General features: G+C 34.9%; 2 protein-coding genes across 3 annotated transcripts in view; one reads left to right on the forward strand and one right to left on the reverse strand.

Annotated features, from left to right (window-relative positions):
* Positions 1-909: 909 nt before the first annotated feature.
* On the reverse strand, positions 910-14,055 carry LOC111420765 (suppressor of sable). Its single transcript, XM_023053801.2, has 5 exons — positions 13,834-14,055; positions 12,038-12,890; positions 7,032-7,233; positions 6,615-6,978; positions 910-3,332 (listed from the first exon to the last, which is right to left on the reverse strand). The coding sequence occupies exons 1-5, from the start codon at positions 13,848-13,850 to the stop codon at positions 986-988; spliced, it is 3,783 nt and encodes a 1,260-aa protein (XP_022909569.2). The 5' UTR covers positions 13,851-14,055; the 3' UTR covers positions 910-985.
* A 730-nt stretch (positions 14,056-14,785) lies between these two features.
* Positions 14,786-16,336, forward strand: part of LOC111420767 (protein phosphatase 2C) — a 28,631-nt gene continuing 27,080 nt past the window's right edge. Inside the window, exons 1-2 of one of the 2 annotated variants that reach the window (XM_023053803.2) lie at positions 14,786-15,380; positions 15,555-15,797. In XM_023053803.2, coding sequence (XP_022909571.1) covers positions 15,077-15,380; positions 15,555-15,797 — 547 coding nt within the window. In that variant the 5' untranslated portion in view covers positions 14,786-15,076. The remainder of the gene's footprint in view (positions 15,381-15,554; positions 15,798-16,336) is intronic. The other variant, XM_023053802.2, reaches the window with a different exon arrangement.

Raw genomic sequence — 16,336 nt, forward strand, 5'->3', positions numbered from 1 at the left:
AATGAGGTATCACTTGGCACCCCTTTCCATTTAAGATTTTTAAGGGGTTGGTTTCTGGCGGCGGGGGGTTGAAGTGAGTGAGTCAATTTTTGCATAAAAAGTTGTCCCCCTTGGTTTTATTCTTTACCTATTTCAGCGATTTTCTTTTTAAACTTCCGGATTTACAGAAATTGAGGTGGAAAGTTTTGAAATGAACATCCTGTATAAGATATATGTATATACAAGCAATATTATTAACTTACTTGGTTTTTAATTGGATGGTAATTCTGGGTGTTCATCCGCTTGTTGGTGGAACAATTTCTTCCATCACTATTCACGATCAATTCTTGAACATTTCTTCATTTATTATAATTGAGGTAACCAAGTTAGGATTCTGGATAGTTCTGGATTCATTTTTCTTATAGTTGAAGGACTAGGATTTATGATAAATTACGATTAAGTTAAAATAGTAAATAAATTTTTTTTCTTAGATTGTTTATTCGACTAACAATAATTATGTATGTACCTATGTACAGGTGTACAATAATGGGCGACAAATAAATAATACTAACCGTTTTTTTGTCCTATGAAGAGAGTATTACGAGTTCCTTATCAACATTTAAAAACTAAAATCTACAAGGAAAAAAAAAAAGAAAATTAATCTAAACATAATTAGTGTAAAAATAAATAAGTTCATCAACTTCGTGAAAAATAAAAAAATAATCATTATAATTCTTTATACTCATAAACAACAACAAAAATGAAGAAGTCAAATAACTTTAAAGTTTAATATTTATATGTACACATATATACAGGACGTTTAATGTGCTTAATTCAAAATAAAGTTGCAAATATTGCACACAATTTCTTATCGAACCTCCTGTATATACTTTTAATTTAATTCTATATTAAATATAATTAATTATATTTTCATTATAATTGGGAATGAAGTACTTAAAGTATTATATTAAGAACAAAAAGTGATTTTTTTTTGGCACGACTCATTTTACGAATTATTATGACCCCGATTTGCTCGATTTCGATTCCTAAAGTTATTATTTCGATTGTTCCTCATAAAGTTTCGGCCTCTTCGCCCTCCACGACCTCCACCCTCACGATTATGGAAGCCCCGATTTTCTCTTTGATTATTATTATTACTATTATTATTATTATTTCCACCACCTCCATTATTATTATTATTATTGTTATTATTACTATTTCCACCACCAAAATTATTATCTTGATAAAAATTATCCTCAGCGAAATTAAAATTATTATTATCAGGATTAAAATTAGCAAATGGGGGGGCGTTCCCTAACAACCCCCCGTTTCTCGGGTCGAAATTTATGGGAAACTCGTGGGGTATCGATGGGTTTTGACCCAATAATCCCAAATTCGATTGGTTTTGGACGTTTAATTGCAAATTTGGGTTTTGGGGGGAAATCAAAGTTTGATTTTGGAGCTGGTTTTGAAGCAAATTTGAGGTTTGGAGTAACGCGGGATTCTGCAACAAACTTTGATTTTGAATTAGAGTTTGATTTTGAAGTAAAGTCGGGTTTATATTTGCGTTTTGAATTAAATTCGGGTTCTGTATCAAACTCGAATTTTGAATCATCAAGTTTTGGTTTTGAAGCAAACTTTGATTTTGTATCAAACCCTGATTTAAATTTGGATTCAAATTCATATTCGGATTCAAATTAGGATTTAAATTTGGGTTCAAATTAGGATTCATATTTTGATTCAACATCATTCCTAAATTAGTTTTCGTCAACAAACTCAAAACGGCCCCGTTAATGTTCGAAGCTTGCCCCGAACATTGTACCAACCCCAAAGTACTCAAAATTCCTTGTAAAATTTGTTCGTTATTCCCTCCCGTATTTGGGTCGCGCACCGACAACTCCTGATTCAATTTCACCTTTTGATTACTAGTCAAATTTTGGTAAAACGGCGAGCTTTGTAGCATCGCCATTTGTTGCGAATAACTCATCGCCTCGTTTTTCTCTTCCTTCCGAATCCTGGGATCGACTCTCGGAACGACGCTAGAACTAGACCCGGCTTTTGGACTTTGTTTAGGACTGGCCGGGCTATCTTTTTCATCGAGATCTAATCGGAAGATTTTTCGTAGTCGCGGATCCCCGGTGGTGTGAGCGTCTTGCACGGTGAGTTTTAACCCGGTATAATCAGGCTTTGGGATGTCAACGATATGAACAAACCACTGTATTGGAAGGTGCGTGCTTAAACTCGCATCGATTTCAGTCGCGGGGGTATAATTTTGCATCGCTTTAAATGGAAGCCCTAATTGGCGGAGATCAACGTCTGGGCGGGAACTCCTCAAATCCATATCGCCGAAATTCGTCCTCAAATCGGTATCTTTTTCATCACCACTCCTCAAATCAACATCTTTCCCGCAAAAACTTCCTTGCTCATAAATACTAATTTTATCCCTAACAACTTTCGAATCATCCCCTGAATCGACCCTCGCTTTCCTCGGATCGGCTCTAACCGATTTCGTCGGCGATTCTTGTCTTGGATCTTTCGATTTCTCATCTTTCCTATTTGGAGATAGAGCAGAATTAGAACCACCACGAAACGTGTTCAACAACTTTGAAACTTCCTCTGAAATCGTGATTTGCGATAAATCCCCGAGCTGGCCAAACCCTGGGGAAGATTTCGCTTTATCCTCCTCTCCTTCCACGATTTCGTCATCTTTTTCTTTGATTACGAAATCGTCGTCGCATTTTATCATCAATTTCCCGTCGTTTGAGTCGTCCGAATACCAATCGATGTTGTTTTCGTCGTTATCGGAATTCGTGTCTTTTTGGTCTTCGAGTAAATTTTGTTTCTGTTGGGATTGGATTCTTAAGAAAAGTTCTCTTTGGCGTTTAGGAAGGTTTGCGGGGATTTCCGATGGAACTTCGTCCGTTATTATTTCTAAGGCTGGTTCGTAATCGTCGTCGATGTCTTTGCTCGAATTGAAATCGTCTCGTTTTTGTGTATTTGTGCTATAATCTTCTTCTGTATTATTTTTTTGAATATTAATTGGGCTACTTTCGATCACGTTATTGTAGTTTCTTATATCGGTGTCGCCGCGGAGATTTCTTATGTCGACGTCGCTGTTATTTGATAAGTTGCTTTGTTGAAATTGCGAAATTTGTTGTTGATTAGCTTGGTTAAATTGGGATTGTTGATTTAAATTAAGTTGTTGTGGAATGTCAATGGAGCGCACTATCGGGGGTGGATTCATCATTAATATGTTCGGGGGTGGTATTGAAAGGTTCGGCGGTGGCATCATCAAATTCGGGGGGCCTTGGGGTATCGACATTTGTAATGTTCGCATATCTACATCTCCATTACTAAAAAAAAATAAAAATTTGTTTAGAAAAATTAAGTTATGAAGTTATTTAACATATAGTGTAATAACTAGTTTCGGAAATATGCCATCATCAGAGAAAAAGTCGAAAGGAAATTCCAAAATTGCAAAATGAACGATTGGTAATTGAAGTTGAATAAAAATTGCTTATAATAAATCTAGAATGAACTACATGAAACATTGTTGGCAGAAGAGCTAATATTACTGGTAAAAGTCCTATTATGCTAGCAGAAGACCTAATATTAATAGCAGAAGACCTAATTTTACTGGCGGAAGATCTAATATTACTGGCAAAAGACTTCATACTACTGGAGGAAGAGCTAATTCTACTGACAAATGACTTAATGCTAATGGTAGAAGACCAAATACTACTGGCAGAAAACTAGATGCTGTTAGGAGATGACTACATACTGCTAACAGCACATCAAATACTATTTGCAGAAAGTTAGATACTGCTAGAAGAGGACCAGAGAATGTTAACAAAAGATTGGATACTGCTAATGATAAACTAAACTCTGTTAGTAGTGGACTATACATACATTGCTAGAAGATTAGATATAACTAGCAAAAGGATAGATAGTACTAGCAGAAATCTAGATTCTAGTAGAAATTAAAGTATTAATGGAAGACTAGACTTTGCTGAAAGGAGACTAAACATTGAGGGGAGACCATTTACTACTTGTAAAATGTTAAATACTTCTTGCGGAAGACGATATATTACCAAAGGGAGACCACACCTTGTTAATAGAACACTAGTACTGTTTTCAGAAGTCTAGATATCACTGGCAGAAAACTAAATGCTATTAACGGATGACTAGATACTGCTAAAAAGAACTACAGACAGTTAATTAAAGACTAGATACTGCTAATGATAGACTAGATACTGTTAATAGTCTAACTTAGTCTAGAAGATTAGATACAACTGACAGAACGATAGATACCACTGGTAGAAATCTAGTTGCTTCTAGTAGAAGCTAAAATATTAATGGAAGACTACGTTTTTCTTATAGAAGACTAGACTCTGCTGGCAGAAGACTAATATTACTTGGAAATTACCATTTACTGCCTGTAAAATGCTAAATAGTTCTGGCGGCAGACGATATATTACCAATGGAAGACTCCACCTTGCTTATATAACACTAACACTGTTTATAGAAGTCTAAATATCACTGATAAAGGACTAAATGCTGTTAACAAATAACCAGATACAGCTAACAGAACATTAGATACTATTTGAAGAAAGTGAATAAAAGACTAGATATTGTTGTGCTAGAAGATTACATACAAATTGCAGAAGGATAGATACCACTGTAGTAGTTATAGAAGACTAGACTCTGTTCGCAGACAACTAAATATTGGTGGGAAATCATTTACTGGTTGTAAACTACTAGATACTTCAGACGGAAGAAGATATATTTCTTATAAAAGACTAGACTCTGCTGGCCGAAGACCTAATACTATTGACAAAAATTTAGAAATTATTAATGGAAGACTAGATCTTTTTTATAGACGACTAGATCCTGTTGGCAGAAGACTAAACATTGCTGGTAGAATACCTAATACCACTGAGAGAAATCTAGATGCTTCTAGTAGAAGTGATACTAAACAAAGTGCCAAAAAAATAGCAACACTTCGAAAGAACTAAAATTTTTACAAGAAATTAGTATTTATTTCAGTCATAACAATTGAAAAATACCAACAATATATGTCCCGATTGTCAAAACTCTGCGAGACATGCTCTGCTGAATGAGATGATCAATGATATCTTGTGGAATCTCATTCCAGGCTTGATGTAGACGACGACAAAGTTCCTGCAAGGAGTTTGCAGCTTGTGGTAAACGCATTATATAGCGGCCCATCATATCCCATACATGCTAGATCGGGTTTAAATCCGGAGATCAAACAGGCCAGGGGCGAATTTCTACTCCTTCTTCCTGTAGGAAGTTTGATAGATGTGGGCGATATGACGTCGGGCGTTATCCTGCTGGAACATGATTTCAGGGCATTCGACTTTCTACATCCAAATGTTTTGTTAAGATTCCAGCTTAGTGACTCATTTTTTTTCAAGGTTTTGCAATTTTTTGGCACGTAGTGTATTAATGGAATACTAAATTTTCCTTATAGAAGACCAGAATCTACTGGCGGAAGACAATAATACTACTGATAAAATCTAGATCCTTCTATAGAAGCCAAACTGTTTATGGAAGATTAGATTTTCCATATAGAAGACTAGACTATGCTGGCAGAAGACTAAATATTGCTGGCAGAATACTACACATTGCTGGAAGACCATTTACTGCTTATAAAATGGAAGATACTTCTGGCAGATGACGATAGTACCAATGGAAGACTCCACCTTGCTTATAGAATACTAACACTGTTTACAAAAGTCTGGATATCAATACCAGAAAACTACTTACCACCAGCAATATGCTGGATACTGCTCGTAGAAGACAAAATATTACCAGTGGAAGATCAAATCATCATTATAGAAGACCAACACTACTTATTGAAGACTACACACGTGTTATCTGCATTTTTTGGCACCGAATACTTTGTTCAAAAATTTGTGATTGAGCATACTTAACTCTATAATTCTATTTAACCGATTGAACTAAAATTTTAACACATTATTCTATACACTAGTAATTTTGGTTGGAAGCAGAAGTTTGCCAGTATATTAATAATTTCTTATTGCCCCAAATCCGAAAATAATACTATACCGAAGACAATCATTAAGGTAAAGTATGAAACAACCACATCAAATATACTCCTCATGAGCTCCACTTGACAGAACTGAACTTTCCGTCTTAAAGACTGATTTTTCGATTTCTGAAATTATTTGAAGCTAAAAAGACGATAACTCGTTATTTTTGTCCAATCTATGAAGAGAAACAAAACCATCTTGATCAAAAAACAGTCTTGATTTTTTTTCTCTCTTCTAGGGATGGATCAGTAAAATCGTGTAGGGATGAAGATTCATGTAGGAAAATTTGGAGTTGTTTTCGAAAAACATAACGCAGCCAATTCTGACAAAGGACCTCCATCTCAAATGACAACTATTTGACAGTTAAATGACAATTCTTAGATAGTCCGGCTGACAACAACCTTCTTTTGATAAATACTACAAAATAAAGGAAAGGGGAATTCCCGAGATATAATAAATCGAAAACTGCAAAAAGGGGAGCTTATTTAGCAGCGAAATCATGTTGCTGAGATTACAATAAAAGAACATCTAACATTGACAGATCATTAAAATTCTTACTTTTGTTGCAGTCTCATATCTAAATCTTGTCCAAATGCTTTCCCACCAAAAGTAGCTTGTCCAATTCCTGATCTATTAACCGGTTCGGGATCTTGCCACCGCGACGGTCGATTCCTCGGTTTATCTTTGTCCTTTTTCGGGTCGTGCATCGCGTCCGAATTATTATTACCATTATTACCCAACCCGACGTCGAACGGCAACGGTAACATGTTCGGATCGGCATCCGGCGGGCCAAAATGCGCCTCTAACTCTTTCTGCGTCTGGTTAATCTTGAACGAGGCCTCTTCGCGACTCATCCGAGGAAACCGACCCAAAATGTCTTTAGGCGCCGTTTCGATGTGTTTAAAAAGAATTTGTTTTAATCCTATAAAATAAAGTTAATAAAATTGTTGAAATAAGGTTTGTGGGAAATCTTACTTTCATTGAGGGGTTTTCCGTGGGCGAATTTGCAGTTGTCGCTTTCTAAACACTGCTGACCTGTGTGGTAGAATTTGCATGGAAAATCTGAGTGCATATAAAAGCATTTGTCACCTTTCGCGCAACAATCGTTCAAGTAGAACTTGCATAATTCCCATTTCATCGGCGGTTGACTTTCGTGCGAATACTGACATTCGTCGCCCTATAAGGAAAAATTAAAAAAATTAATTATAAAATAAAATTCTTAATAACGAAATGAAAATGTCGCAGGAAAAATGGTTATTTTAAGAATTTCTTTTTTATTTCTAATCGCGGCCTCTACATTTAATATCATATCAACCTGAAACTGTTGCGCCTATGAACGACCTTGGCTTTGATTAAATTGGGAAATGATGTTATCCGATTAAGCCGAGGTTGTTTGCAGTCGAGGCAGTAGATTGTGTTAACTATTTTTGGATTCAAAGAAAAAAGCCGAGGTCGTTTGCGGCCGAGGCAGTAGATTGCGTTAACCAACTTTGGATTGAAAGAACTAAGCCGAGGTCACTTGCGGCCGAGGTAGTAGCTTGTGTTAACCATCTTTGGATTCGAAGAAAAAAGCCGAGGTCGCTTGCGGCCGAGGCAATAAATTGCGTGAACCAACTTTGGATTCAAAAAACTAAGCCGAGGTCGCTTGCTACCGACGTAGTAGATTGTGTTAACCATCTTTGGATTCGAAGAAAAAAGCCGAGGTCGCTTGCGGCCGAGGCAATAAATTGCGTGAACCAACTTTGGATTCAAAGAACTAAGCTGAAGTCGCTTGCGGCTGAGGCAGTAACTTGTTGTAACCATCTTTGGATTCGAAGAAAAAAGTCGAGATCGCTTCCTGCCGAGGCAGTAGATTGTGTTAACCACTTTTGCATTCGAATAAAATTGGCGAGGTCGCTTGCGGCCGAGATAATAAATTGCGTGAACCAACTTTGGATTCAAAGAACTAAGCCGAATTCGCTTGCGGCTGAGGCAGTAGCTTGTCGTAATCATCTTTGGATTCGAAGAAAAAAGCCGAGATCGCTTGCGGCAGAAGCAATAGGTTGTGTTAAGCATCTTTGGTTTCAAAGAACCAAGCCGAGGTCGCTTGCGGCCGAGGCATTACAATTAATACTATATCGGCTTAATCAAGAAAAATAAGTTTTCTACATGTTGTTGGGATTTGGATTGAAATGATATTAATTGTACTGCCTCGGCTCGATCTGAGGCTTTATAGTTAATATTATATCAAAGGAAAATAGACAGAAGCTCTAATAACAAAACTGACTACATATTACGGTGTGACTATTTGCAGAAATATAGAATGTATCACATATGCTCTGCAGGCGACCAAAGACACGCTATATCAAATATTACTTGATCAATCTTCCTGAAATTTGTTACACATATAAATAGTGATGTTGTTTTCTATTTGAACCTAAAATATTGCATACATTTTAAAAAAGCTGCTTTTTTTGTTGAATAATTCATCAAAATTGAAAAATAAGAACATTTTCTTAAAACCATTACATTTCTTTTAATTACACTGTGCTGCAAGATTTTTGTACAGTTGATGAGTTGAGTGTTTTCAGTTAATTTTGGGTTGCTGATTTCAAGTATGCCTTCAATTTTTTTTCTTTACGTATTTTTTTTTATTCAGGTGTTTCACTACTGCTGGACATAGGATTTTATAATGCATCTGTTGATGCAATTAATTTGATATTTGGCACCTTGATATAAGATGAAGAGATCTACCTTTTAGTGGTAGTGTCATGTTCTTGCAACTGAAATGGCGTCAGAATTAAATGTGTAGCCAATTTTTAAACCCCAAAAGCGACTAAGACGCATTAAGTGCATCGTGATGAACCAATAAATGACCCCAAAAAAATGTTTGAAGTAAAATTCTTTAAAAATCTCTTAGATACGGTGCTTATGTCCATAAAACAAAGATTTAGTCATTTTGAAACTTGGCATTTTTTGTTTGGCATAAACGATAATCAAAATAAAGAACAACTGTTGAATGATTGTTCTGCACCGCAAAAAGAAACTAACATTCAACTCTAAATCGGGTATTAATGGAGACTTATTATGCGACGAAATTGAGTCTGCAAGAAAGACAACCAGACAAGACAACTCTTACCAAAGTTTTGAATTTTATCAAAAAGGTGAGTGCTTTCAGGAGTTGTTTCCTAACACCTGGATAACTTTGCGTATTATGCTAGCAATACCAGTAACAGTTGCAACTGGAGAACGCAGCTTTTACAAACAAAAATTAATAAAGACCTACTTGCGATCAACAATATCGCAAATAAGACTGCCCATTCAGTCGGTTAATTAAAGAATTTTCCGATAGAAAAGCTAGAAAAGTTAAATGTTGTAGACTGGTATAGAGCATGAGGGCAATTATATCAGTATAGACATTGATTTTTAAATTTAATAATAAATTACTAAAGAATTCACATATTTTAGTTTCCATTCTTTGATATCAACAAATTTGAACCGCTGGCATATATTTTTCTGTTTGTATAAAAATTGTGTTTGAACTAAAATGTTTTTCATGCGTCTACTTATTGTTAGTAGTGTTAGTAGTAGTACCTATTGGTCATAAAAAAAAGTCAAGTACAGGGTGGGTTAAATTAGACACTTTTAAAGGAAAACTCCTCTTTCTATAAGAGATAGAGGAAAAATGATATGAGTGTTTGAGGCTCGATTTTTATAAGAAACTTATCGATATCTCTTACGGTTTCAAAGATACAGTGTTTTTCAAAAAAGTGCATTTTCGAAAAGTCGTCATAACTTTTTTCTTATCGATAAATCTTCCTTTCTGTCAAAACATTTCCGAAACAACTTTTTATGTAGAATTCGATGGAATAAGTTAGCTTTCCCGCAAAGCAATATTTTAGTAGTTATTGACATAAAAATAATTTTTTTAAACGGAACACCCTATTTATTTTTGCAAATTCGACGAGAGCATAACACTTCTTTTGCAAAAATATAGCACACTTGATACCTCGTTCAAGTCTTCTTTGCAATATACAACTTGGAAACTTTTAAGATTTCCAATTCCGTACTAGTGCATTGGCTTTGGCGGCACTTCGATAAAACAAATGCATTGTTTCTGAGTATAGTAAGTATTGTTAGAATACTACTTAGTTGTCATCAACTTTCAAAATTTTTTCATATAAAAATTGAAATTATATCATGAACGATATCCAGAGAGGCGGCAACCTTTTAATGATATTTTTAGAAGCTTGTGATATAATCTACAAACTAGTGATTAATTCGAAAAGAAAAGATCAAAAACTTATACACCGAATGAAAACGGGGAATTAGAAGAAGTAGTAGTTTTAGGGGCAATGGAAAATAATTCACAGATATCAACGCGGCAATTCAGTGTAACCACGGGAATTCCAAGAACCAAAGCTAGGCGGATTTTGAAAAAATTCACACTTAAGCCATACAGAAGTAGCAAAGACCATTACCTCAGACCAGGAGATTTTGAACGGCGCATGAATTTTTGCCAATGGTTGTTGGGAAAATATGACGAAGTTTGACGATATTTAGGCAACAAATCGAACCTGTTCTTGACAATTTACCTCTAGCACATCTGCGAAATGTATTTTTTCAACATGATGGTGCACCGCCTCACTTCTATTCGTTGGGCAGCTCAGTTACTGGCCCTAACACCTTGGGGATTTTTTCCTTTGAGGAAGATTGAAAGATATTATCTATAAAAAGCCAATAAATTCCCGACAACAATTAGAAGACACAGTTGTGAACGCTTTTGCAACACTTAGGCTCATTGAGCTTATCAACTCGGTAAAAAGGGCTAAAAACCATTTTGGGGACATTTTAAACATTTTCTATAAAAAACGGATTTACTTTTGTTGTTATTTTTTGTTGCTATATATTTATTCTTGTCTTAAAATAAGTTTTATTAATTTAATCTGCTTCTTGTTTATGAATTTATGTTATAATTCATTGTAACCAACCATCTTGATCCTATTTATAAATATAATCTCGTTCTTCTTTTATTTCCAAAGCCTATTTTTTCAAAATCTGCACATATAAGTTTTAAAGTTGTATATTTCAAAGAAGACTTGAACGAATTATCAAGTGTACTATATTTTTGGAAAGGAAATTTTATGCTCTCGTCGAATTTGCAAAAATATATAGGGTGTTCTATTTAAAAAAATCATTTTTATGTCAACTGCTAAAATATTGCTTTGAGAGGAAGGTAACTTATTTCATCGAATTTTACATAAAAAGTTGTTTTGGTAATGTTTTCGCAGAAAGGAAGATTTATCAATAAGAAAAAACTTTTCGAAAATACACTTTTTTGAAAAACACCTGTACCTCTGAAACTGTAAGAAATATCGATTTGCGATTTTCGCCATTAAGTTTCTCATTTAAATCGTGCCTCAGATACTGACATCAGCTTTCCTCTATCTCTTATAGAAATAGTAGTTTTCCTTTAAAAGTGCCCAATTTGGCCCACCTGTACAACAGTAAGAAATAAAGTGCGCCAAAAAATATCTTGCCCTGGGCAAAAAATATATATATATATTTTTATATATATCTTGCCTCTATCTTACTCTGAAGCCTAATGCTGGTACTGGGTAGGTCAATAGATAGTAAGTGGGGTCAAATGGTAAAATGGTCAAGGACAACCAAGCTAGGATGGTGTTGAAGGGATGACATAGATTACCATGAAAAATCAAGAATGACTTCAACAAAATAGTTCACAAATTTAGACGATTTTAGAAGATATAGACAATCTTTAGAAATATTAAACATGATATTGATTGATTAAGAGTCCATTGAGTGCAATTTGAAAATATTCAAGGTATACCTAAAGTACTAAGACTCATTATGAGGCTTTAATTATGAGGATTTTAAAATCGATTAAAATCAAATTCTTAAAACAACCATTCGCCTACAACAAAAAGCAATTAAAACAAAAAGTAATAAAAATAAATCGTTTCGAGACATCCAATACTAACTTTTTGGCATTTCCCTTGCAAATAATACATGCAAAGCTGCGACGGATCTTTATTCGCCGAATTATCCTGTTGTTGTTGTAGCTGCTGTTGATTTTGTTGCTGTTGCAATTTTTTCTCGCGATGTTCGTTCCTGCGATTTCGATTCCTCTCCCGCATCCTCCCCCTTCGATCCCTCCTCGGTCTCCTTCCTTTCTCCTCGCCAACTCCTCCACTTCTATCGGAACAAATCGATTCTTGATCATCACTAAACGATTCGACATCGCTTCTAGGTGATTGATGATAATCAATATCGCTCCCACCGTGTTGTACTACTCCTAAATTTTCCATCCCAACATCCATTTCGACGTTTTCACCACCTGCATCAACAGCACCCATTTTTCGACGTTTTCTTCGATCCCTTTCTCGTTTTCTTCGTTTTTTTCCGCGTTTCTCATCGTGATCATCGTCGCCACTAAGGCGGTGATCTTTTTTTAATACACTCGCAATTTGTTTTTCGAGATTTGAGGCGAAATCATCGACTGGTTCTCGCCGGTATTTTTCGCGTTTATCTCGTTCCAATCTTTCTAATTGGTGTAGGTACATGACGCTTTTTTCGGCTTCGGTCATCGGTTGTTGCTTTTTCCCCTTTGATTCTTGATGTCGACGTCGTTCTTTCGAACGATCGGACTTTTCGTGTTGCTTTGAAACGTTCGTTTCTTGTGGTGGGGTTTGTTGGGGTTTTGGGGGGGTTGAAGGTGGTTCTTTTGGGGCTGCTTCAGAAGCTGGAGCTGGCGTATCGTCATCGTCGTCTTCGATTTCACCATCTTCAAGATCATCATTGGGGATTTGACCCGGCTCGGGTTTATGATCTTCGCTAAAATTGAAGCGAATAATATAATCATTTGTATTGATTTCAAATTTGAGGAAAAATCCTTCAAAATGTAAATATTTATGGCAAAACTCAAATAAGATAAATTTGTTTACTTTTCAATTAATTTTTATCTGTTTGCCTTGAACCAATGTTCTTAATCATCAAAATTTATTTATTTCATCAACTTCATCAAAAGTGAGGTTAAGTTATCCTCAAATCTATCACAAATCTTAACATTTTTTTAATATCGGGTTTTTTCTAAAAAATAAATCTATTAATAATTAAATTAGATTCGTGTAAAATCATTGAACCCCATCGTAAATCTTGTATCTGATATTTTAAGTTTAATCTTCGAAATAAAAAAAATTTAAAAGGCCCGCCAAAAAATTTTAGTTCAAATCGTAACACATAGGGGCACCGCTTTGCAATCGATGACGTATTCTTTTGTTTCCAAGCGGATCATTCACAAAAAATGCGATTTAACACAAAAATTGTGTACCCCACGTTTAAAATTAATTAAAATCGGGGATTCCCTTATGCTACAAAAAAATAATAATAATAATTCGATAAAAATAAACAAGAACGAAAATAGAATGTTTGGCTCGTTATGCATGATGGCGGCCATTTTGTCGACACAAAAATAAATAGATAATAAATAAATAGTAATAAATAGATCGGAGTTGAAATTTGGGGGTTTAGTTTCCTTCGGGGCTAGAAATAAACACAAATTTGCGCCTCCTTCTTGCAAAATACTAGAAATTGAGGTCAAAAAAAGGTCGCGTCATCAACAACGAAAATGACGTTTACGTCATCGAAAAAAAATGGCCGAACTTTGGGGCCGAAAAAGTTTGAGGCTCGTTTCGAGGATCCTTTTTGGGGCGCGATTTGAATTATTTCTGGCCTCGAGAAAAAAACCGCTTCCGTGGCGTGTAAAAATAATGCAAACCTTTCACATAGGGCCATTTTATCTGGCGCCTAATTATAGTCTCACTAGGCAGGAAAATGTATGAAATGGCATAAGAGTCACTCATTCACTGTTTTAAAAACCTGGCCCTGTCGTATGTTTTTTCGGTTTTTCGTTTTCGGACAGGCGGAAATTAAATTTTTCCGAGATTATATTTTTAATTACGCATCTCTCATTTTTCTACCGACTTGTCTCTTCTGCGTCGAGATCACAAATGGACGCCTTCTCTTTCCGGCGTTTATCGAACGGTCGTCACGGAAACGACCAATCAGAACGCGCATAGCAACAGCGATTATACACGAATCGCCAACTTCGGGTTTATTCGCCCCTTTCACCTACGCACTTTTTTTATTATTTTTATAACAATTATTATTATTTTTATTTAAAACTCGATTTAAAAACATAACAATAATTATAACTTTACTAAACAACAATTTTAGTCGATAATTTAAAAGAAAAATAATAAATTAAATTTAGCGCCATCTCTTAACTAAACCACCAATCAAAAAATATTTATTAAAAATATCTGCACAAAATGAAACATAATTAAATCACCCCCAAAATATTTAATAAAACATAAATTTCTTGTTTCAAAATTATCCTACAACATTAACCCACGTAATTTATAATAAAAAATAAATTATCTTCGCACCAGCGCCACCTCCATTACCTTTAAGCAACTACAAAATTCCACATTACAATATCAATTAAATAAATTAATTAATAAATAATAATAATTGTGAAACCCCTCCTACATTATTACGCACACAATACAAATAAATAAAGGTACAATTTAATTAATTACCAATTTTATTAAATAATCTACGATTTAATTTCTCCCAATAGATGGCGCATCATCCCGACGCGTTTATTTGTGACATGTAATACTTGTAAGTTTCGACGTACCGTCTCGATAACCCCCGCAAAGAAAAATCAAACGATTCTCAATCTAATTTTATAAAAACACCCCCAAAATTAATCACAAAACATAAATTGTTTGATTTAAACACGAAAAATAAATAAATTAACTTGTATTAAAGAAAAGATAATATCCCGCGCGTCGGTAACGTAGATCTTAGCCATTGACACGATTAGTAATTGCCAAAATTGACAGTTGATTCTTGTCCAAACACGAAAACAGTCTTTATTCGCACCAAAACAACCCAATAAAATGCGATATAATCACTTTTTATAACTTCGAATTGCGGTTTTGATTTGACGAAAAATGCCGGCTTCGATCGGCGTAAATTTGCGAGTTACGGGCCATTGCAGACAGGGAGGTCGTAAGTACATGGAAGACTTCTTTTCGGTTGCTTATCAACAAACGGAGGATGAGAGAGATTTGGAGTACGCGTTTTTTGGTATTTACGATGGTCACGGCGGGGCCGAAGCGGCCGAATTCGCCAAGGAACGTCTCATGGAAACTATTGTAAGACACAGGAATTTTTGGTCCGATAATGACGAGGATGTTTTGAGAGCTATTAAAATGGGATATTTAGCGACTCATTATGCAATGTGGAAAGAACAAGGTATGTTTGATAAATGTATTAACAAATTTGTTTTTTTGTTATTTTTTAGGTTATGTTGATATTTTAACCTGTCAAACAAAATTTTAAAAATGTATTTAAGAATTTAACAAGTTTGTTAATTATTATGATGTTATAATTAATTAATTAAGGATTAAAAAAAGGTTTTTTTTGTAGAGAATTGGCCGAGGACTGCATCTGGATTACCGAGTACGGCGGGAACCACGGCTAGTATAGCGTTTATACGACGAGGAAAAATTTATGTTGGTCATGTTGGGGATTCTGCTATTGTGTTAGGGTACAATGAGCCAGGATGTTCTGAATGGAAGGCTAAACCTTTGACGAGGGATCATAAACCAGAGTGTGCTAATGAAATGTCGAGGATACAAAGTTGTGGGGGAAAAGTTGTTGCTAAATCAGGTAATATTATAAAACATATATATTTTTAAATACATTTAATGGAATTTTGAGGTTATTTTGGAGCCCTAAGTAATTTAAAATTCTCATTGGAAGGTGATATCTTCTTTAGTCTTTGGATCTTAATCTTAATTAACTTTTACTTGGGCAATTATTACTAAATATATACCGTTTTTTAATTGATTAGATAAATAATCAATAAGTAACTTACAACTTGGCAAATATATCTTGGGCAAAAGTGTGACAATAAATCATTGAAGTGAGATAGGCGAATAATAATAGGTATAGCGCGCGCCAAAAATTCTTATTGGATGAGGAGGTTTAATCCATGTCGACCAGTTATTTTATATAACGTAAATTAGAATAAAAACAATACTTTCTAGTCCTCTGCCAGTAGTATCTAGTCTTCTGGCCGTAGTATTTGGCCTTCTTCCAGCTGTATTTAGTCTTCTGGTAGAAGTAAAGTAAAATCTTGATAGAAATAGAATGATCAGAAAAAGTATTGTTTTTATTCTAATTTACATTATAAAAATTCTTATGTC

The sequence above is a fragment of the Onthophagus taurus genome, unplaced genomic scaffold (genome assembly GCF_036711975.1).
Source record: "Onthophagus taurus isolate NC unplaced genomic scaffold, IU_Otau_3.0 ScKx7SY_15, whole genome shotgun sequence".
Lineage (NCBI taxonomy): Eukaryota > Metazoa > Arthropoda > Insecta > Coleoptera > Scarabaeidae > Onthophagus > Onthophagus taurus.

Excerpts from the sequence above, each read along its gene's own strand:
- LOC111420765 (XM_023053801.2), bottom strand. Across the intron at positions 6,979-7,031 it reads CGGAAAACCCCTCAATGAAA|GATTAAAACAAATTCTTTTT; the intron begins GTAAGATTTCCC and ends TTTATTTTATAG. Across the intron at positions 3,333-6,614 it reads GATATGAGACTGCAACAAAA|TAATGGAGATGTAGATATGC; the intron begins GTAAGAATTTTA and ends ATTTTTTTTTAG.